General features: G+C 37.1%; 1 protein-coding gene across 3 annotated transcripts; it reads left to right on the plus strand.

Annotated features, from left to right (window-relative positions):
• Positions 1 to 14,687: 14,687 nt before the first annotated feature.
• Positions 14,688 to 19,367, plus strand: LOC148023306 (leucine-rich repeat protein 2-like). 3 transcript variants are annotated; one of them, XM_087696345.1, is made up of 8 exons: positions 14,688 to 15,156; positions 15,610 to 15,742; positions 15,881 to 15,952; positions 16,039 to 16,182; positions 16,539 to 16,610; positions 16,704 to 16,775; positions 17,166 to 17,248; positions 19,219 to 19,367. In XM_087696345.1, the coding sequence occupies exons 1-7, from the start codon at positions 15,078 to 15,080 to the stop codon at positions 17,236 to 17,238; spliced, it is 645 nt and encodes a 214-aa protein (XP_087552471.1). In that variant the 5' UTR covers positions 14,688 to 15,077; the 3' UTR covers positions 17,239 to 17,248; positions 19,219 to 19,367. The 3 variants fall into 3 exon arrangements, with proteins under 3 accessions (XP_087552471.1, XP_087552469.1, XP_087552468.1); XM_087696343.1 differs by lacking the exon at positions 19,219 to 19,367 and adding an exon at positions 17,599 to 17,876; XM_087696342.1 differs by lacking the exon at positions 19,219 to 19,367 and having other exon boundaries at positions 14,689 to 15,156; positions 17,166 to 17,468.
• The last annotated feature ends 2,528 nt before the right edge of the window (positions 19,368 to 21,895 follow it).

Below are 21,895 nucleotides of genomic sequence, written 5' to 3' on the forward strand. Positions count from 1 at the left end.
CGATAATTGCACTGGCTCTCTTTGTTTACATCTTCACTATCTCTTGCCTAAGTCTTGTTTCATATTAATCACATAAAGCATGTCTAAGGCATATACAATGTTACATGGGCATAGACTTAGTCAACTTCCTTAACTAAGCGATTTCTCATCATAATGAACTTGTTATATACATGCTTTTGGATCATCACCTTCACAGACAAATCAAAATTATAGGATTCAGCATTACTGCCACAGTTAATGGCATTAGAGCATATTCTTTCTAAGCCTTGAACTGTTCTTTTGCCAACAAGACTAGCTTGGGGTTTTAATCCAATGCCAATCTCTTTGAAAGATTTTCATTCAAAAATTTTTCTTTTGAGATGGCCTTCACACTCTAACCAATGAATCACCTTCATAGACTCATGTAGTCAGGACATGAGGTTTACATCCAAGCTACGTTATTGTCCAATGACATATATACCATGTCATATGAAGCAGACTTATAAAACTTAATCTTTCCAAGCCTAGGAACCACCTTGTAACTAACTCTTGTGTTTAGTCATCAAGAGCCTTATGAATGCAAATAATCAACTTATTTACATCTTGTACACAAAATCCCATGACAATGTGGGTGATCCCATAGGGGGTGATTTCGTAAAATACATATTAAATTAATGGATTTTTACAAATTTAGAGTGTGCACTCGAATTAAATTCAGGTTAGGACAGAGTTCCAACCTATTTAATTATTTTGCAGATGAAGACGGTTGAATATTCACTTTTGTTGGGTTTTATTTAATTATTTGCTAACAATCGTGAATACTTTAGTTGATATGTAGAGCAAGCGGCGGTGGCGTTGGGTAGCACCGAGTGATGGCGTGAATCGAAATGCTTAGAAGAATTACTATTTTTGATGGGTGCATGCCAAGGCATAGCACCAAAATTTATTTAAGCATGCTTATTTATTACAGCACTTGACAAAACATTTATTATCTTATATACGCATAGGCACTCGATTAAATATTTTATTATTTTACATTTTTATTTGGGCACAACCTGCAAATTTTGGACACCCAAACGCCTTACTTTATATTTGGGCAAATGCAAACGCAAAAGCAAAAGCATGTTATTTGTAAAGAGGGCTATTTTTTAGCTTGAAGATAAATAAATCTATAAATACATGCCTTGTGAAGCGGTCACAGAAGGCATGGGGGGAGATTGCACCCAATTTGTCTCTTTTGTCTCATGTCGAGCAAATTTGCTTTGGCTTTGTACTTGAAATTATGAAGGTTTGTAGATTTCTTTGTTCTTAGGGACCTTCTGGCATTCACTACACAAATGTCCAACATCCGATCTACGCACCAGGTAATTCTTTGCAAGAAGTCATCTTCAAGAGAAGACACTTTCAAGCTTAGTTGTTACAAATGTGCATAAGTCAATGCAGTACAATGCCTTGCATATTATCCCTTGTTAGCTTAATCAATTGTTTGTGACTGTTGCAAGATCTAGTCTTTAAGATTTTGTCTCTCTAAGATGTTTGCAAGTGAGTTGTCGTTCAAAAGAAAATAATAGGGTTTGATTCCTTTCTTCTCTACTTCTAGGACTTGGTTTTCCTCCTTTATTTAGTTTTTGGTTGTTTAGTGCACACTCCCCTCATGCTTGTGATTCAAGTTTCAAGTTCTTTCTAGCCTTTTGAAATGCTTATCCTTTTAGTCCATCGGTTCAAATCATCAATCAATTATTATGGATCGCTAATGGTATTCTGTCTACAAAGAGTACTTAGCACTCTTACTTGGATTTAGGTTAGTTTTGAGGCTCAACTCATAGACTTGCACACTCTTGCGAGGGCCTTTCAAGGTTACAACACTTTACCTATGGGCTTGGGTCAAGTTAAGGTTCAAAGTTGGCATATTCATCCCGATTCCCATCTTGTTGTCGATGTAAATATAGACAAGCCCTTAGAGTACAAGACCTTCAAGGTTGGTGTGCCTTTGGATAGCTTAACCTCTTGATTTCATTTGGCAAGATGAGATAGTCTCCAAAGCTTGAGAGCTAGGTGGCCTTCCCTAAGTTCTTTGGTGAAGTCCTAATGATTTGTCTCAAGATCTACAAACATTGTATTGGGAAATATGGGAATTTTCCATAAGTTTGGGACACGTGGTCAAATCTTTGGATTTCTCATAACTTGAGCACTATAACTCCAAATCAAGTGCTCTATAACTCAATAGATTCCATTTTTCAAGCACTTTCCAATGAAAGGTCATATCATATGGTTTTGAGAAACTTATGGGCATGTTATCCGGGTGCGACTTTTTGAGAAATTTTTTAGTATTCAAAAAATGGGAATTGGGAGATTCCCAAACTCACTGATATTGTAACAATACTAAACTCAATGTCTTTAGAAAAACAAGTCTTTAAGGTAATTTCTTTATTACAAGTTGTACTTGAAAACAATTAAAATATGGTTTAATATTATACGAAATTTGAGCTCCTTTGAGATTTTTCAATACTAAGACAAATTTATCCTACAATGTATAATGTCAAATACAAGAGTTGAATTTAGCTATCAATGAACTTTAATTCTATATTTTGATGGAATTTCTTATTTTTGTGGACTTGATTGGGATACTTAGACTATTGCAATTTGAGTGTGTCAATGCAATTCACTATCACACACCACACATTAGAGTCATGCACATCAATGTGGATGGGTCTAGGCTAAACGAGAGAAACGCAATACCAATCATGGTGATGTACATTGCATTCATGGTGATCTAGGATCACTCGTGGTGGTCTTCTTGTGATAAATCATGGCTATTAGTAGGGAACTTTTGGCAATTAGTGTGCCCTTTGTCTAAGGTGCATGATCAATCAGATATCTATACTTAGGGTGTTATTGAGGTTCTTAAGAAAGTTTGTACTCCAAAAAAGCACTTGACCATAGACATGAAAGACAAGAATATGACTCAAGGCAGTGTTGGACTATGCATGCAATAAGTGGGACATTGGATGAACTTTTATTATTTTCAGGGGTTTGAAACACTCCTTGATATGATTATCTCTCACCTAATCATGTCATACTTCAATCTCAGCCATTTTCTCTCTCCTTCCTAACCCATCCAAGTAAGAAAACTAACGACTAAGAGTTTGTAGTAGACTCGCCTCCTTGCCTTCATGCATTGTAGTCCAAATGCCCTCCAAAGCTTATACAAGCATGGCTCCTTGATTTGCTCCCATGACTCCATTGCAATTAATCTAGTCTACAAGTTCTCAATTGAAAATAGGAGATGTAGAGAAGAAGTGCACCAACCTCAACCTCATAGTTTATCTCTCACCCTCCAAGTTATTACAAAATTTACAAAGTGCTAATCAATCTACCAAAAATCCATTTCATGAATTCTATTCTCAAAAAAAGTCATCAAGATATATGCCCTCATATCTTGGTGGTTTCTCTTAAGCATTATAGATAACATACTTAGCATGCTTTCGAGGGTATCCCCAACATCTAGTTCCAAATGTAGGCCTTATTGGCACTACAACTACTCTTTCACATGGTAATATCTACAATACTTGTTTATAGACCCACATTTTTTTGGGTATTGATTCGTTGCCAATTTACAGCAACCCTTCATCAAAAGCAATAAACAAATATATATATTCATTAAGTTTAGTTGATCAATCCAATGGATCCTCCATAATTCATATTGGAGCAAGAAGTTTTGGCATGTGCATATCTCCATGCGTGGCCTATTTCGTGGCCAAAAGTCACTCATGTACTAATCTCCTAGCAAGGTTGCAAGACATTTGGAAGAATAAAAATATTCTCCAATGTATCAAATATGGCTTCCCAATATGAGAAATCTATTGAATCTAGGGCCACCTAATATATTAATGGGAAAATCTCCCTCAACCATGTAGCCTCTTCTTCTCCAATTTCCTATGGGTAATAGTGCACTTACTATAACCAGTGGAAAACAATATAACTGATATTCGTTCAAATAGGTATTGTTATTCAATTAATTCCTTTTATTCATTGATCACCTATCTTTTAAGACCTTGGCTCTAATACCATGTGTGAGGTGCCTCCTCTATAAACCTAGAGAAGTCCTCTAGTAGTCAACCAAAATATGTGCCCATGCATATCACCGCCCAGTCTCCCCTTAGGAAACATCAAATTTAGTTGAACATGGGAACTCGGTTCTACTTGATAGGGGAAGCATGGACAGATAACCTTTAATAGTAGACTAACACCCACCTATGAAAGGTCACTTCATAACCAATCAGAGTAGGTGAGAGTAGGGTTAACACTGCACTTGATTCAAACAAAGTGAAAGATAAGGAAGAGTGTAACTCAATCCATCTATCTATAATGTAATTTTTAGATTTGGACCCATACAAAGGTGTTAATCCTAGTAATATCTTACTAAAAGTGGAGGGTCACATATTAGTGCAATTCTATCTAGTGTTAGGAAAGCTATCCGACTTATCAAGTCCTGATTGATCATCAAGATTGAGATCTCCCACTTTCCTCAATGGGGTTCATCTTAGTTATCTAATTAGCAAAGCATACTACCGGATTTTTGAAACATATAAAAATAGATTTTTAAAATTATTTTGTTAAACAAGTTTCATTAACACAACCTTTAGCACATTGTTGAAACATTAAAAACAACTTCTTTTTATTATCTTGTTAAACAATGTTGGTTAACACAACTTTTAACACATGATAAACACTCCAAAAAACAATACTTGATTTTCTAAAATATTTACAAAACCATCACTCCACAAAGCGATACAAAATTATTCTCTCCATACAAAAGACAATCGTTCATCCTAGACTAGGACCTTCCAACACCTCAATGTTGGGATGTATGTCATCACACTCCTTTTATGGACAGCATGGAATTTACTGGCCCAAAGCCTTGCTAAGTTTCCCTAAGCCTCCAAACCCTTCTACATAACATGGATACTTACCACTCAACCCTTTGCCCTCTTAGATGCTCAAGTGATCCATAAACAAAAAACATATGCCTCCAATAGAAGTGTAGGACCCCACCTACATGTGTCTTTTTCAACATTTCACAGAAATTAGAGTGTTGGGTTGGGGATCCCATGGTCATAAACCACCATAACCCATAATTTTTTTAGCTATTACAACAATGGAACCATAAGATAATATATTGCATATATCCAAATCCAAAAGCAACCATAGCCATAAAACAATGTTTGTAGCATATTTACACATGATGTGCATAGAAACCACCTCCTTATGAATTTCATACCCATTTTTAGAAAGAAAATAAGAATTCAAATTTGATTTAAGTATTTCCTAACTTCTTTTCAACTATTTATAGCCGCTTATAATTTTATGAAGTAGAAAAGGACAATCCTATGTGCTTCTTTTATTGTGTCGATTTCATTATTTTATTTCCCATTAAGTGTATGTGATTGATTGCATAGAAATAATAAAGATAATTAATAATTTCTAAGAATTAGTTTAGAATATCAAATTTAACCCATAATTCTTACTGTAACTTGATTGTCATTACACAGCCATCTATCATTGTGTGGAATTACTACAATTTTGGGTTAGTGTGTAACTACTGCAACTTCAAGTTACACAGGTTTCGGGGCTTCTTCAAGCTACACTCTAGCCTTAGGTTGAGCCTTAGCTTCAAGGACCATTTCATTATTGATGGAAGCTTTTATGGTCTCTCTATATCTCTTTGGAGCCATGGAAATTGGCTTTGGGACACGAACCTCATGAGTACACATTAATGGTCTTTAAAACCTAGATCTATTATTCCTAAGGGCAAACTCGGGATACAATAGTGTCCACGAATTTTCTTGGCTCATTCCAATGTCATTTGAGCCTTTTGATGACCTTTGGGACTTGTTACATAGAAAGGGGGCTTATAATAAGTGAGTTGACAGTATGAGACCATGTGAATAGACTTAAAGTAATGTAGCAATAGATGTTTATGAAGAAAAAAGAGGAAAGGAGCACCAAACAAGGGCCATCATGGGAAGATGTTTGATAAGATCACTCGTAGCACCAATTGTAAAGCTTTGAATGGAGAGTGTAGTTAGAATCCCCTCACAAATAGTAGTTAAGGTGCTCTAGGGGTTCGACTTAATGCATAGAGATGAGAATCCATGGTTTCTTACCCCATATAGAAGGTTTATATAGATGCTAGGGGAGAAAAGCCTCACGGTTTTTCTCTCCCCTTTGCTATTGTTTGAAACTTTGTTTTCAAATTAGGCCTAATTGAGCATGCATTTCCCAAAAGCACGAGTTTCTTTTTCGTTCTCGTATTTTTGCACAAAAGCTAATTTGAGTTTCCTTTTTCCACTCTAATTTGTTTTTCCTTCTCCCTTTATTGACCCAAAAGTGCTTTTGCATTTTCCTTGTGTGTCCTATTTAATGCACTTTCAATGTCAAATTAACATGTTCTACAATTGTAGAGTCATTAATTTTTTGAGATGAAAATCTCTACATTATTAAAATTTTCCATCTTCAACATTAAACGATTAGATTGAAATATCTAGGTTTTGGTCATTTAATTGTTACGAGTTAATTTTTATTAAGTAGCTTGCATTTAACAATGTGTAAATGTGATAAGTATTTGTATTTCATCACTTATCCCACATTTTTCACACATTAATTAACTTGTTTTGGATGCACACTTTTCTTATTGAAGTGGACTCTGTATGTATATTATTTTATTGAAGTGAACTGAGCAATAGGGATGTTACACCAACTCATCCATGAGGTGTTTGTCCTCATTTATACAAGCAAGTGCTTGCTCATCATTGTCCTGATGAAGACATATGTCATTGAAATAGACTCTTGCTCAAGTTTGTTGGGAGCATCCCCCTCATCGTATGCATCAAAGTCTAATCCAACCATTGGAGTGGAATCATTATTGGCTTCCACTAGGTAATGGAGCAACTTGTAGCATGTAATGCCACAGCTCGTCCAATGGATCTTAGGATAAAATGTAACCTGTGTGCAAAGGGTTCATATGGTAAAGTTGTGTAAAGTGAATGTAGCTCAAACAAGTGGATGACAATGAGCTCTATAAACCTACTTGCAATGCTTAGGGATAAAAATGTATGGTGTAGGTTTGTCCAGAATTTCATGGGGTCTACCTCTCCAGATCTCAAAGGTCCTCTTCGAGTAGGTGCACTTAGACTCTCCATCACCACTTTGTACCACTGGATATCCAAGACAACATGTTGAGACTAGGATAATCAATCCCCAAAATCTCTTGGATCTTCTTGAAGTGCTCCATTTTAGCTACTATGGTGTTTACATCCATGGTCCTATGATCATCCTCTTGTTCAAACTTTGCCATTAGACCATAATCAAAGGTGTGTCAACTTTAATATATGCACTTCACCTGAAAGTATCACCTACAAGACCACAAGGTAGAATATGACTTGTATTGAAAAGGACAAGCAAAGATTGACCCTAATAAATTGTTTGATTCTTATACAAGTGTACACATTCATGCTTACATTCATCCCCTCTCGCTTAGCTCTTCTTAGCTCTATTATTTCTGGATAGTGCACAAGTGTTCTATGATATGCGTTAAAGGCCTATCTTATCAACTTTCATTACTCCTTTACAATCCCCGTATAAATTCAGTCACTTCTCCATTGTTGGATGATGCAACATATAAAACTTGTTTATTTTTTCTATAAGGGAGTTATCCATCATTTTTTATTGTCTTTGTCCTTGGGCCACCTCTCCAATGATCTGAGGGTCCTCCTACAGATGCCATAGGGATCACATGTCACTATGTTGATCCCCTACAATATTATGTAATATAGACTGGTGACTCAACCACCCTTCTATCATGGAACCCTCAAGCCTTGCCTTTTATCACACAAGGCCTTTTAATGCCTTCATAAGGCATTCAAGGAAGGATGTCCACCTACTTTATACCACGCCCACTATTAGTGAGTGTGTGATCCTAATTGATAGAATAAATTAAAAAAAGAAAACAATTGAAATCATAATAAGGCAAAGTAATGATAAGTCATGAATGCAATTAACTCTAGATTTACATATGAATATATACTTGACACATCTTGTGCCAATCATAAGACTTCAAACCACTTAGGTGATTGTCCTTAGAGAAAGTGCAAAAAGTAGATTGTGCATGAGACCTGATCGGTATGTGAATCTTTGAGATAATGCTCTTTGATTTGTGTTGCTTTGCTCTTAACATTATCCATGGGGCCTTTGGGAGATGAATGCATCCACCCTCATGCATGCGCATGTCAATATGCTTGCATGGTAGGATCACCAAAAGACTCCAACTTAGAGCTTATAGAAACAATATCCATAGGATCCATTCTGGTGGCAATCACTTCTTATCAAAATGTCAAAAGCCTAAGGGAAGCTTTTCCTTAAATTGTGGGTGGAGCTACCATGATGGACCCATGTGTTGAGCCCCACAAATACAACCTTCTCTTGACCTTCATGTAAATAATCTTAATTAAGCCAATCAAAGGCTACCCTATGCAACAACAGTAATGTGAGCACGCTTAGTCCTTCATGCATCTATTGATCAAAGAGCAATGACGCCTAGGTGTGGTATCAATCCCTCAAGGATTCCAAGGCCACCTATCCCAACAATGACACACCTATGAATATTGATTAAAGTCCCATGGTGCCTAGGTGTGGTATCAATCCATCAAGGATTCCAAGCCCACCTCACTCGATAATGACACACCTACCAAATGATGTTCTTGAATTTTAGTTCTCTGTCAATCTTATTGTAATTAAAGGCATGACTATGATCAATTTTTAGGACATCCATGGATGAGAAGTGCTAGACTATTAGACAATTTGGGATGATTGACTACTAATGATCATCATGGACATGTAGAGAAACTTGCCATCATTCAAATTACACTCTCCTTGAAAAAGACTAACATAATTCACCATTATTTTTATTACAAGGGTTTATATAAAGGTAAGACAATTGATAGATACAATGTAATCGACCATGGAATTGCACCAAGTATATAGTGAAGTAGTTAGGGGATTTGTTTAGGGTTTTCAACCCAAGATATTTGTCAGGTATATCTAGAAGAGCATGAATTTAATAGCTTTGAGAAGGTGAATGGTTTGTAATTGCTACCTGATTAGGTCAAATGACCTATGTGACTTAGCAACAGACCTATTGATTCAAGGTCATCAATTTGCCTTCATGGTATGCTATGACATTGACAAAGCTGATTTTATCGATAGATGAATAATTGGGCTAAGTTGAGTTTCTTAGACCACCGTAATTTCCATAGGTTATATTTAATGTTTTATATGATGTTGGTACAAATGTAATACCAAAATCATGACATCGTTCAACACCTATATTGTGAACATTCAAATTGGGAAGAATGGACTTGTGTGGTAAAATAGATAAAAAACACAAATCATCCTGCATGCACAATTATAAAGGATGGAAACCACGTTAAATAAGGTTGAAAGATACATTGCTTTGAATATGATACTTTGGTATGAAGATGGTACAAGTTAGGGGGGCATTGCCGTTTACTTCTAGACCCTTAATGCCATAAGTTACACCATAGACATCGTCAAGGCATTGAGGGATTATTCCTCTGTATGGTTTATCCAACCAAGTAGCACTACCTTGGTTATTTTAGTCTATAAAATTGATTATTGGACACTAATTGTATATTACATTGATTTGAGTATCAAGGTATTGGGTTTCAACGGACCAAAAGGTATGAAAAGGTGCAATTTCTTAGTAGCTTCAACTTGCTTCAAGTCTCTTTTTAGCTGTTTAAGGTTGTGAGAATGGATGAGGAAATCCTAAACTTTAAGGTGCAAACCATACTAATGTTTCCATTTTCTCTAAAGAGATTTTAGCATGATCATTTTATCCATGACATGACTATATGTCAAAATATGTAGGCAATTGATTCCTAAGCAATCATGAACATTCTTTGAAAGATCAAGTTTTCCATTAGTTCTTCATAAGGGCCATGTATAGGCAAGGAAAATAATTCATTGTATTAACGTGGCTAAAAAATGAAATAATAGTATACCAATATAGAAACCAATTCCTAACTTTTAAATTTTTCCTTGATACTATGCGAGAAGGATCCATTCAAACTAGAAAACATATCCATTTGATAATCCTAAGAAAACCCATCGACTTTACCATGGTATTTTATATGCAAAATAAGATTCCTTAAGTAATTCATTGAACTAGGCTCCTTGGCAATCCTTTAAAAATAGTTATGTCAAAGAATTGCTCATAAAAGCAAGGACCTCCCCTAAGAAGATAAGGTTGATCTAAGATGCAATGTGCAACATTACCCATATGTATTTAGATAGCCCTAAACCTAAGGCATCCGATAGCACTAAAGGGCCCAACATTTTGATTAAAAAGATCAAGACCACAATAATTGAACCTAATGACAAAGAGCTAATACCATTTGCATTTCTTAGGGTCAAACTCATAGCAAAAAGAGAGCATGTCACAAATGCTCTCATGACAAGGGTTTGGATTTCAATATTGTGACTTATGACGCATGGACTAAGTTCAAACAACCCAAATTTGTACCAAGGAATGTGGCGATTAAGGAGACAAAGACAAGAGACAATGGCACCATTTGTGAATTCCATGTCTTCTGTTTTCCTTGACATCTTTCCACTTTCTAGAGTATGTAGTAGATTTTGGAGACAAAAGGATACAATGGAATCCTTTTCAAATGGTCCTTAGTTGTAGAATCCTTATGCTAGTGTTAGATACCAAGTATTGATTCTTCAACACCTTTAAAACCTATTACAGTGTCAATTTTTCATACGGTTTGAGCAAAATAGTAGTTTGAGTTTTGACCAATTTTCTAAGATCTTTCTTGGTGACATGTGGAATTGTTATTAGTATATGGTAGGACTTACTACTTAGAGATGATAATTAGAAGTAGAAGAGCCCTCATGGTGGTTGTAATGACCTAAACATCATTTTGGTGGAAGAAGAATCTTAGAACTCTCAAGGTCACTCGTGAAATTCCCTCACAAAACACTGTGATTTGCAATTCTCAACAAAGGATTTGCTCTTCAATCTATGAGTAGGAATGGAATTAAAAAAGAAAGTTTCCTTATTAAAACAACATCATATCTATCCAAACTCAATCAAAGTTCTTCTACTTTATCTAAGATTGATAAGGGTTTTCATCTTGAAGCCTAACTTATGTCGACCTTTAGCTATTGCACTCTCTCAAGCAAGCTCAATCCAACCATTTTGGTGCTCTATTGCAATACTTCTTTAGCCTTGGAAACGTATCCAAAATAGAGCACAAACTTTCTCATCTATATTGGGTAGTCTCCTCACCCAATCCTCAAGTGAGCTAAACCACTGAATGGAGCACATGACTTGGACTCTTTGTCACTTTGTAGGCCTTAATCCTTGCATAACAAGGAAAGAGACTTTGTAGCACAAATTCCTAATTTCTCACAAAACTAAGGGTTGATCTTACCTCATATATAACTCAAGAAATAGAGATGTCATAGAATGAAATGGAGAAGCAATAAATAGGCTCATCTAAAAGCACTCTATGGTTTTACAATGTTGTTTGAGGATTGAATTGCCTCATTGCACTCATTTCATGCACTTACTCTCGCGTAGTTGCCATAGAGCAAAGAGAACAGGAGGAGGATAAGAATTTAGGTGTGGCATTCTACTCACCTTTGACTTCTCAACTCTTCCTCACTCTCTCACATGTTGCTTTAGCTCATAATATGAGAGAAGACTAAATCTCAAGAAGCTAAAGTGCTTGTAAAATGGACAAACAATACTCAATGATAATTTCCATAATCAAAGGTACAATCCCCACTCCTTGAGTAAGAGGCTATCCATAAAAATTTCTTTGACAAATAACTACAATGGCTTAGAGTGACCATGAATAGTATATAACTTATAACTATATTGATGTATAGCTATGTAACTTAATTACAAAAATTATGGGTAGACAAATAAGAATGTAGAATTGCCTTGGATCATATCAATAGTGCTTATTGTACTAATGATAATTGACCTGTCCTCAAATAGTTCATGCCACTTTGATGAATATTTCACTTCATGTCATCTACGCTTTTCAAATGTATGTTGTACGTAACTTCCAAATATATTATGTTGAATATTTGACTTTATGTTGATAACACCCTCCAAATTTATTCGTTATAGCTACATTGGGTAGCTCAATTGCATCACCACCAATTTAGCTAAGGATGAGGCAATGCTAATGTAATAATAACTTCCTTGTTGGTGGGGTTTTTTAGTTATGGAAAACAATACTTGGTTATACGTGCAATTATGATTTTTCTTATTTACAAGATGTTGAGGTCTTATTATGCTTTAGCTATCTCATGCAATGAGAAATTCTCAATCTAGACTAAGAAGGAAGCTTGGAAATTATGATGGAGAACATAGTGAATGAGATAATTAATATGGAAAGAGGAAGGCACTTCTTCCATCATCAACTCAATTCCATTTTAGTGAAAAGTGAAGCACCATATGTGAGTATTCTAAATATAACTTTTGTGCTATTTACAACCACCATAGTGGGTACATCTAGTACAATGTATACCCAACATTATGTGTAAGACTTTCAATATTGGTGCTTAGACAATAAAAGAGAGTTGTAAACACAATATGCAACTCATTCTTTTCTTTAACTATCCTTTTATAAAACCTAAGAAATAAGTTGAAGAAGCATGTCATGATAGAGGTTTATAAATATTATTGTACTCATAATTAATGTCTCCAGAGACACACTACATACATTTACTTTCTACACATGTACATAGATATAAAAGTGTAACGTGTACACATGCAATCACTTTGTGCTTTCTTTACTAAGAAACGCTCTTGAGCACAACTTTTTTACATTGATAGAACTATTCTAAGAATATTATGCCTCGCCTTCATCTAGATAAACTCATCAAATATCCTTTTTTATTAGTGCTCTCTTATGGGGGCATGTGATGTTGTGTTACGAGCCTTGATTAAAACTTGACAAAGTTTTACAAAGGAGTTTATATACATAAGATATTCTAAATCTTCACAACATATAAGTTGGCCCAAAAAAACTCATAGAATAAAAGATTCTATACATACTGGGTTCATGGAGCAAGAATTTGTGCTTTCAAGGCCAATGGAATTTTATGGCAAATATATTGGCATCTTCAAAAAGTAAAACGTAATGAGAGCAACACTGAGGTAGTGGCTACTACTTTTTTATTTACTATGATGTAAAGGATCCTTGTTATAACTAATTCAAAAAGTTCCTAGCATTAACAAGTCAAAATATTTACTCATCCTATAAAGATAGATGAGATACTTGAAATTCAAGCTTTTGGACTTTTCCATGATTGATGCTTGTCTTAGGCTTTAATTTATGTTTTGAAATAAAGAAGTTGTCATGATAAGCACATTGAGGTAGCTGGGATTGTTTATGCACCGAAGTCCCCATGTAATGTTGAAAAAGGTTATAAAGTTGGTAGTCCTTGATTCATGTGGAAAAACCATCTCCATCTTGAGGAAACTGCATGCGCTTCAAAATTGTCCTCTTCAATCTTTTGACCATTAAAGTCTTGCTTTGAACAGCAATGGCATTGCTATAATTGATGCATTTTTTTTACAAAGACCTAGTCTATGGCTATACAAAATTGGTTGTAGTGGGTTAATATAGAGAAAATATTCAAGTGTTTGAACAAATTTGACTTATATTTCTTGTTCAAATTTGTGGTTACTCTCAATATCGTCGCATGTACAAAGTGGGCATTTGGACGTGTAAGTATCTTAGAGTGTAAGCAGGGTGAGCATGCTACATAAATACCTATTCATTTTGCTTAATATGGAAACTTAGGGTGACACACATGTACTTTTCAAAATTTGTAACCGTACAAGTCACGATCGGAGATGGACTCACCATTGAGCACTTGCACCCTCATCAACTCTGTAACAGAGTGCTAGTTGCTTTTTATTTTAGGGGGATGTAGTTTTGGAGGGGTCCCAATGATATGCAGAGAAAGTAATAATTGTCTCAAATTGTTTTCTTCCTCCTCTTTTTTTGGTTGCCTATTGTTTTTCGGCTTGCATCCAATGTTAGAAAATGCAACAGGAGAGGCTAATAGTAGATCTGCCCAATTGTTACTGAGAGAGCAACATGTCACCTTATGGCCAAAATCATTAAGCGAGCAACTAAGGGATTGTACCCTTACTAGAACTCAAAGGTGGGGTGTAACCTCTCGGGCGGCCAATTTGCTCGAGTGGTTGATGTATCGATTGATCCTACCATTAAAGAGGGGGTTCATGGTCTCTTTATGGTGGTTGGAGGTCCCTTTTGGGTGACCAAGACCATGGAGCAAGCAATTGTGCGAGAGCTAATTTGCAACCGTTACTAGGATTCGGAGGTGGCCATGGAATGGGACCTTGAGAGGCTCCTTGTAGTTGGGGCCTTCGCCATACCACTTAGCCCAGTGGTCACGGATCTTTTGCACGATTGAAGAAGTACAAGGCATTTATCTTCCACATGAGTGTGCCCCGGAAAAAAAAAGGGGGAAAAGGCCTCTCCTTTATTGACTTTGTTAATATTTGATGATGACCCTCTTGACTCGAGTACCCCATGTATCATCATTTGCATTTTCCCTTCATTTTTTATTCACTCTTCTTTGTATTTCTTTTGGCTTACTAACGTATTCAAAACAGAAGGAGAAGACGAAGAGAAAACAGTGCATTCTTCTGGGTCCTGATCTTCTCTGTCAGAGGAGAGACGGGGTCGGGAAAACAGAGCATAATCTCATTAGCTTCTTGCCTTAAAAAAGGGGGATAAGCATCTAAAACGAGCTACAAGGAAAGAACAGGGCAGTTTCCTGAGTCCGGAGCTTCTCTCATCAGAGAAGAAAAGGGGTGGAAACAGGGCATCATCAGAACAGAGCATCATCATCTCATAAGCAGCTGAAAGGGTGAAACCAGAGGGTTCAAGCGCTGTGTAAGCTCTGCACCCATCTGTGAAACGAGGGATTTTGACCACAAATTGGCATTTGGGCGACTGATGGAGACGAAGAGGATTGCTCTGTTTGGGCTGTTGATTGCCCTCTTAGTAGCCCCTTTCGCGTCCTCAAATTCAGAAGGTACGTGTGCTCATTCTAGCGTCTTTTGGGTAGGCGTTGCGATCATGTGTAGTTTTGTGCTCCATTACAAAAGATGGGATATGATCATCTTTAATGCTTTGTATGACTAGAGATGGGATGTGTTGTAGAACAAACAATGGGATATGATCATGGCTTAGGGTCCGAAGCGCACTCTGTTTTCATGATGCCGTACTTTGTGTGGTTTTGGCACAGAATGCCTAGTCTTTAATGGCGTGCCTCATATGCAGGCTGTGTTTTCTGTTTTTCATTTTTATGTGAAATGTATGAGCCTAAAGAGGAGTCACTGTCCAGTTCCTGAGGGCACACAGATTTCTTGTCTTTGTTCTCCTCCGTGACCACAGAAAGTGTCCCTGTATTTCAGTCTCAGTGCCTGCTTTGTGTGGTTCTAGTGAGGTTGATGCCTAAAACAGGGAGATGATTGTGTTTGCACAGGTGATGCTCTTCATGCTTTTAGGAGAAGCCTGTCCGATCCAGACAATGTGTTGCAGAGCTGGGACCCAACACTTGTGAATCCCTGCACATGGTTCCATGTCACTTGCAACCAAGATAATGCGGTGACGCGAGTGTAAGCAATCTTTTCATCTATTGTGTATTGTTTGTAATACCGGAATTCATGTATCAAAAGTGATAACAGATTTATAATTCTGCTAACGTGTGGTTGTTGTTGAACATTTGGGCTCTCTAACACATGTTGGCTTTGCAGTGACCTGGGAAACTCAAATCTATCAGGGCACCTTGTTCCTGAGCTGGGAAATCTTCAACATTTACAGTATCTGTATGTATTTGATTGTTGGTAACAGCTACTATCTCCACCCGTCCTTCTGTGGGATCTTTGTCTGAAGATGTGTGTGTGGATGACAGAGAGTTATACAAGAACAAGATTACAGGCAAAATACCTGAAGAGTTGGGTAAGCTTAAGAATCTCGTCAGCCTGGATCTTTACAACAACAATTTCACAGGACAGATTCCAGAATCATTAGGAAATTTGAAGTCTCTTATTTTCCTGTGAGTCTCTCCCTCTCTCTTTCTCTCTCACCGTCTTTCTCTTGTTACTTCTAGTTAATAAGGCGTAACTGAGGATATCTTTATTATTGAATTATTCTATCTACTTGCAAGGTATCACACCACTATAGGAATGACATTGTGTTTGTCTGTGGAAATATGGAAAGTTGTCTGGTGAATGAACCTGAGATTACTTTTTATTGCATCTTCTTGAGTTGCTTGTTAGAATTTGGAGGCTTCTTCTTGCTACTTTGTGACTAATTTGGTTAACAAGGCAGAGGTCTTCTAGTTACTGTGTGATGAACGTGTTATGTTGATCATTTGGATTCAAGGTTAAGTTCTGTGTCTATGTGGTGCAGGCGTCTCAATAACAATCAATTGACAGGGCGAATTCCACGGGCATTAACTACCATTAAGAGTCTGAAAGTGATGTAAGTTAGCTGTAGGTTTTGTGTAAGATGATTCTCTTAAGACTTTTCCCTGTGCATTGGGGCCTCCTTTGATAAATTATGCAAATCGTACAGGGACGTCTCATCCAATGATCTCTGTGGAACCATACCTGTTGCAGGACCATTTGAGCACTTCCCTATGAAAAGGTGAATCTGTTTTAGATGCAAAGTGGACGCTTTAAGAGTAGAGAGTCTGGTTGAAGTACTTAGTTTCTTGCCTTTTAAATTTTGGTCTTTTTAAAAGCATCAAAGTCTGCATTCACATACTATGTTTCGTCTTTCTTGAAGTATCAAAAGGCTTTTGCGTATTATGTTGTCTTTATTAGGGCAATTTTCAAGGTGCACTGCTGTATATCTAGTTATAGAGCGACCCTATCTTTTTGCTATATATTGTTGTGGATACACCTTAAAATGCTTTTTGTTTTTTCGGCAGTATTAGAAGTTGTTATCAAACCTTGTAATGTAAGTTTCTTATGAGTAGAGCTTTTTTCTTTTTGCTACCTAATAAAGATTTTGTTTTGCTCTTTGCCCATGTAGTTTTGAGAACAACCCAAGGCTGAATGGTCCAGAACTTCTGGGATCTGTTGCATATGAATCAGGCTGCCAGTAAGAGAGCACTGGTAACTAATATTTTCTGGCACCCATCAATTAGTGAATATCCATGTCAACACTTGAAACTTCAAAATACGGACTTTAGTACAATGGCTGTATCAGAGCTGCTTGTATATTGACCTGATTGCTCAGTGAATATGTATATTGCACCAACCATGATCTCATCTTGTAACCCATGGTGGCAAAAGTTATGAATGATAAATGCCGTAAATGGTGGTTTGTCTTTGAGACAGTATGTTTGGTCCCCCAACCTTGTAAGTGTGCATGTGCACTTTTGTACCATATGTATCTGTGGACAGTGGGACCAGTCCTATGAAGGCTTTTAAGTTCTAATAGCGTGCTCTGCATGGAACTGCAGGTAGCCATTATGAGGGCCTCTTAATGATGCCATTTAAATTCGAAGTGCTTTTGAGTCAGTCAGCCCATGTTACTTACAAAATTTGTCTCCACATTTATGTCTAGCTGTCTAAGATGAAATAATGACATTCTTGGATATGCTGTTACTTCATTAGGTTGTCACAAGGCATCTATTTCACTTGTTTACTTCATCAAGAGCTATGAACCTATTGTTGTAAAGCTTGCATGATTCTATACTATGGAGCTTATTAACATGTATATCATGCACGTCATCAAATGCTACTTCACCAATTAGAGTTGTTTGTAGAGTATCCACTGTTGCTTTTGTCTTTTTATTTTGTTGTTCTTGAACAATAATTGCCTTTGATCCAACACAGTTATTTACCTATATTTGGTGCTCTTGTATTAGCTCAAAATTTCCTTGTGCATAAACATTAAATCATACATTAGCCCAAGACTTGTGATCATTGGATAGTCAAATAAGAGTGATACATGATTACTGGTTCTCCATACGCTGTGTGTGTGTGCGGTAGGGCTTGAAGGAGGGGATCTTGCGTGTGAAGGCTACATTGCCATGCAGTTGCAGCACTGTGGGCATCAGTGGACTGAAATTTCCCTTGCCCTTGAGAAAGCAGGGCAAGGAAGGCCAGGACAGCAGGAAGCATGGATTTGTCTCTGCTTTGGTGCTTTCCAGCATGTTGAAACTGCCAGGACAGCAGGAACCATGGATTTGTCTGTGCTTTGGTGCTTTCCAGCATGTTGAAACTATGTCAGTTATGGGATGGGGTATTGTCTCCACCCCTCTGGTCAGTTTATGGAATGGGGCATTGTCTCCACCCCCTCTGTGGACCCTGTTCCACTTCTGTTCATACACTCATTGGTCCTCACATACTGCTGTGCCTGTCTTTGTCATTATTGTCGTCATGGATGTCTGGAGATACCAGAAAGAGAGTTCCTAAAAACAGCTGTGCAATGGCTGTGCCAATATAGAGGAATTTGATAGAATTGGTAGCCATGGCAGGGGGGATCATGTTTGTGTTGTACCATGCTAGAAGAGCAAAAGCCTGGGTCTTGATCCTGGCATCAGGAGTGGAGAAAGGTAAATGACATTGTGGTCCACATATTGGGGGGTATCCCTGCAGATGTAGCAGTGGTGAAGGTGCTTCACAGGCTTGCCCTAGGCCATGATGCAAAGAGAGTGGGTGTACATTATGGCATGGAAGCTGGGGCAGTAGTCAGGATACCGACATTCTTTTGATTACAATGTACTCAAAGTACATGTATATACCATGGGGCGCTTCGCTTCTAGACATTGTGGGGTGAAAACAGCTCATAATGATTGAAATGCATGTCAGTTGGATATCAAAGATGTATTTTTGAATGGTGATTTGCATGAGAAAGTAAAGTATGTGTTCTCTAGCCATGTGGTTTTGTTAAGAACGATAAAAGGAAAGCTGAGGTTTATGTTTGAATAGGGAAGTCATCAAATGATTTTGCAGTTAAAATTTGGCTGTGAAATTGTTAGATTTGGACCTTTTGCATCATTGTTTAGGCATTTAGTTCAAGTGGTGTGATGGGGGTATTGCTTCGTACACCAAACAAAGCATATTGTATGATGCAGGTATTGCTTTGTACACCAAACAAAGCTTATCGAGACATTGTAGAGATTTGGTCCAAGGACAAAAACCTCATTATTACTTGGATTGAGACATGTTTCAAGCTAAGCCTTCATAATTTTGGAGGACTCCTTCTATGTATCTCTATCAAAATGTTGGATGCTTGATTTATGTATGCATTAGGAGACATGACATCTACTTTTTATTCTCATAGATGAGCAAGTTTATGCATAGCCTAATCCCCAAGCATTGATAGACAACAAAGTGCCTTTTGTTGCTTGAGTTGTACTTTGCACTTTAGATTGTTTTATCTTAAGGGAGATTGTTATCACTAAATTTATATGCTTTTTTAGATTACAATTGGGCTAGTTATGACATGTGTATGTTTGCAAGTGCTTTGCTTCATGCTTACCAACTCACGCATATTGTGGTAATGGTTGAGTAAAAAGTAGCCCACTATGGAATACCTCTAGTTTAAAGATGGGTACATTGCAACTTTCATAGCTATAGGTTTAAGTGTGTTTAGCTCATATGTCTTTTGGCTAATTTGGGTCTCCAATGAACTTTTGCTACCACTATTTACTTTTACTAGTTACATTGAGGTACATTATTATTATGTGCGCGAGAGAGACTCTTTATAGGAGAGAGTAGTGGCACAAGACCTTGTGGATTTTTTCACTCAAGCTTTTTCTCGCGAGAAGTTTGAAGATTTTTGCAAGTTTTGGGCTTAATCCCCTTTGTAAGTTGATCCTATTCGTTGGGCTTGGCACTTGCCTATATACGAGTGCTAGCTCTTGTCCATTGTATTACTCCAAAGGGGATTTGTTATCATTTTTTGATAGTAATGTGTTTGGATACACTTTGATCCATTGGGGCTCTTTTTTCCCCAAGGTATTTTTTCCCAGCTTTGTATATATGTTTATTTTACTCTATGGCATACTTGGTTTTGTAAATCTCTTAATACATCCTAAAATCAACAACTAGGTCCTTGACTAGATCAAAAATTTCTCTCTATAATGTCTAGACTCATGAATCATGTTTCTCCTTTCTCATCAAGACACAATCCAAAGGCACATGCTTTCTTGTCCATAGCCTATAGGTTTTTAGCCTCATAGACTTGCTTAAAATTTCCAAGAAAGATGTAGGGTTCATCCCTAGCTCTATATTTATTTATCCATTTGCTAAGCAATTATTCTTGTCTTGTTGTATCTTTGTCTCATTCGAGTCATCTTGTAAAGTCTATTAGTCACCTTGCCAAGTTTCTAGTAGCTTTTGAAGTAGCTTTGGCATCTTCTAGAACTTCATGGTATCTTTTCCCTAGCTCTACTTTGTGACCTTTGATACTCATTGGACTAAATGTGCAAGTACTCAAAGATGTGTATGATTCACTTATTCTCCATCTTGGCATGTTATTCTTAACTAATGAGAATCCATGTATTAGAGGATGGGAGTTGCTCTTGGGGCTTACTCCCATCCTTCATCTTGGCTTGTTATTCTTAACTAATGAGAAATCATGAATCAAAGGATGGGAGTTGCTCATAGGGCTTACTTTATGTATACTCTCTATATCACATGTGTTAAAGGCTTATTTAGAAATTCTTGTATCTATGATTTTTCCTTGAATTAAATATATTTTATTAATTCAATTTATAAATAATCTTTTTGAGATGTAAATATTGGCTATTTTGAAGTTGCCTCTTCTTTGCCTAATCCATGTTCGCTCACCGCTACTTTAAGTTGCTTAGTCATTCCAATCAATCTACTCTTGTTTTTTTGCTTTTCTTGACTGTGCATCGGTTTTGGTCTCTATTAACTCCTTTGGTTTCTATTTTTTGCATATCTCAATGAGAGAGTGGACTCATCTTCTTCTCTTCTCCTTCTTGCTTGCTTGTGTGTGCTTGAGAGAGGGAGTGTGAGAGTGTGAGGGAGTGAGTGTGTGAGGGTGAGGGATCTTGGAGGTGAAGCTCTCCATCATCTCCTCTCTTCTTCTCTTCTCTTCTCTTCTCTTATCTTGTGTGGGCTATGGAGGATGGAGCTTGGAGGTGGAGGCTTGAGGATGCTTGAGCTTGCATCTCAAATTGTGGAGCTATCGATATGCTTGAGGGAGGAGGCAACTCATTCGGACATTGAGGTAAGCTCACTACACCTCGGTAATATTGAAGGTGTATTGACTAGTTGAGAGATAACCATAGGTGTTCCCGTGAAATGCTTGAAATAATAAGCGGTCCGTGGGTCTTGTTGATTGAGCATGAGCTTGGTCACCTCTACATTTTGGTTTCATTGCCATGACCAATGGATTCAAGCTTGAGCACTTGCATATCTCAAATCGAGTGATGAAGTAAGGGTTTTATCCCTGAACCAGAGGTTGAGATAGGCATGAGGTTTTTGGTTTTTAATCTTTGCAACAAGTAAGTATTTTGGTTTTTTGATGATTAGGCAAGTAGAAGAAATCATTTTAGTATTTTGCTTTTGATTTTTGTTGCATTTAGAGTAGGATAGGATTGAGAAATTGAAGCGGGAAGCTTTAGGGTTGCTACTGTGAAATAGACCTAAACAAGGAAAAAATGGAAAAAAAGAGTGCTTAAAGGTGTTAGAGTGGCACGGGGAGTGATGGGGAAGATTAAGGTTGAGTTTAGCAAGGGTTTAAGACCTTGAGAAGCAAACAGAGATCTCATTTTCACT

The sequence above is a fragment of the Lygodium microphyllum genome, chromosome 16 (genome assembly GCF_053477565.2).
Source record: "Lygodium microphyllum isolate KBCC chromosome 16, Lygodium_microphyllum_v1.1.10, whole genome shotgun sequence".
Classification (NCBI taxonomy): domain Eukaryota; kingdom Viridiplantae; phylum Streptophyta; class Polypodiopsida; order Schizaeales; family Lygodiaceae; genus Lygodium; species Lygodium microphyllum.

Bases quoted from the DNA above. Each gene is read 5' to 3' on its own strand.
- LOC148023306 (XM_087696345.1), top strand. From the start codon at position 15,078: ATGGAGACGAAGAGGATTGCTCTGTTTGGGCTGTTGATTGCCCTCTTA. The intron at 15,743-15,880 runs GTAAGCAATCTT...TTGGCTTTGCAG, and splicing joins GATAATGCGGTGACGCGAGT to TGACCTGGGAAACTCAAATC. The intron at 16,183-16,538 runs GTGAGTCTCTCC...TATGTGGTGCAG, and splicing joins TTGAAGTCTCTTATTTTCCT to GCGTCTCAATAACAATCAAT.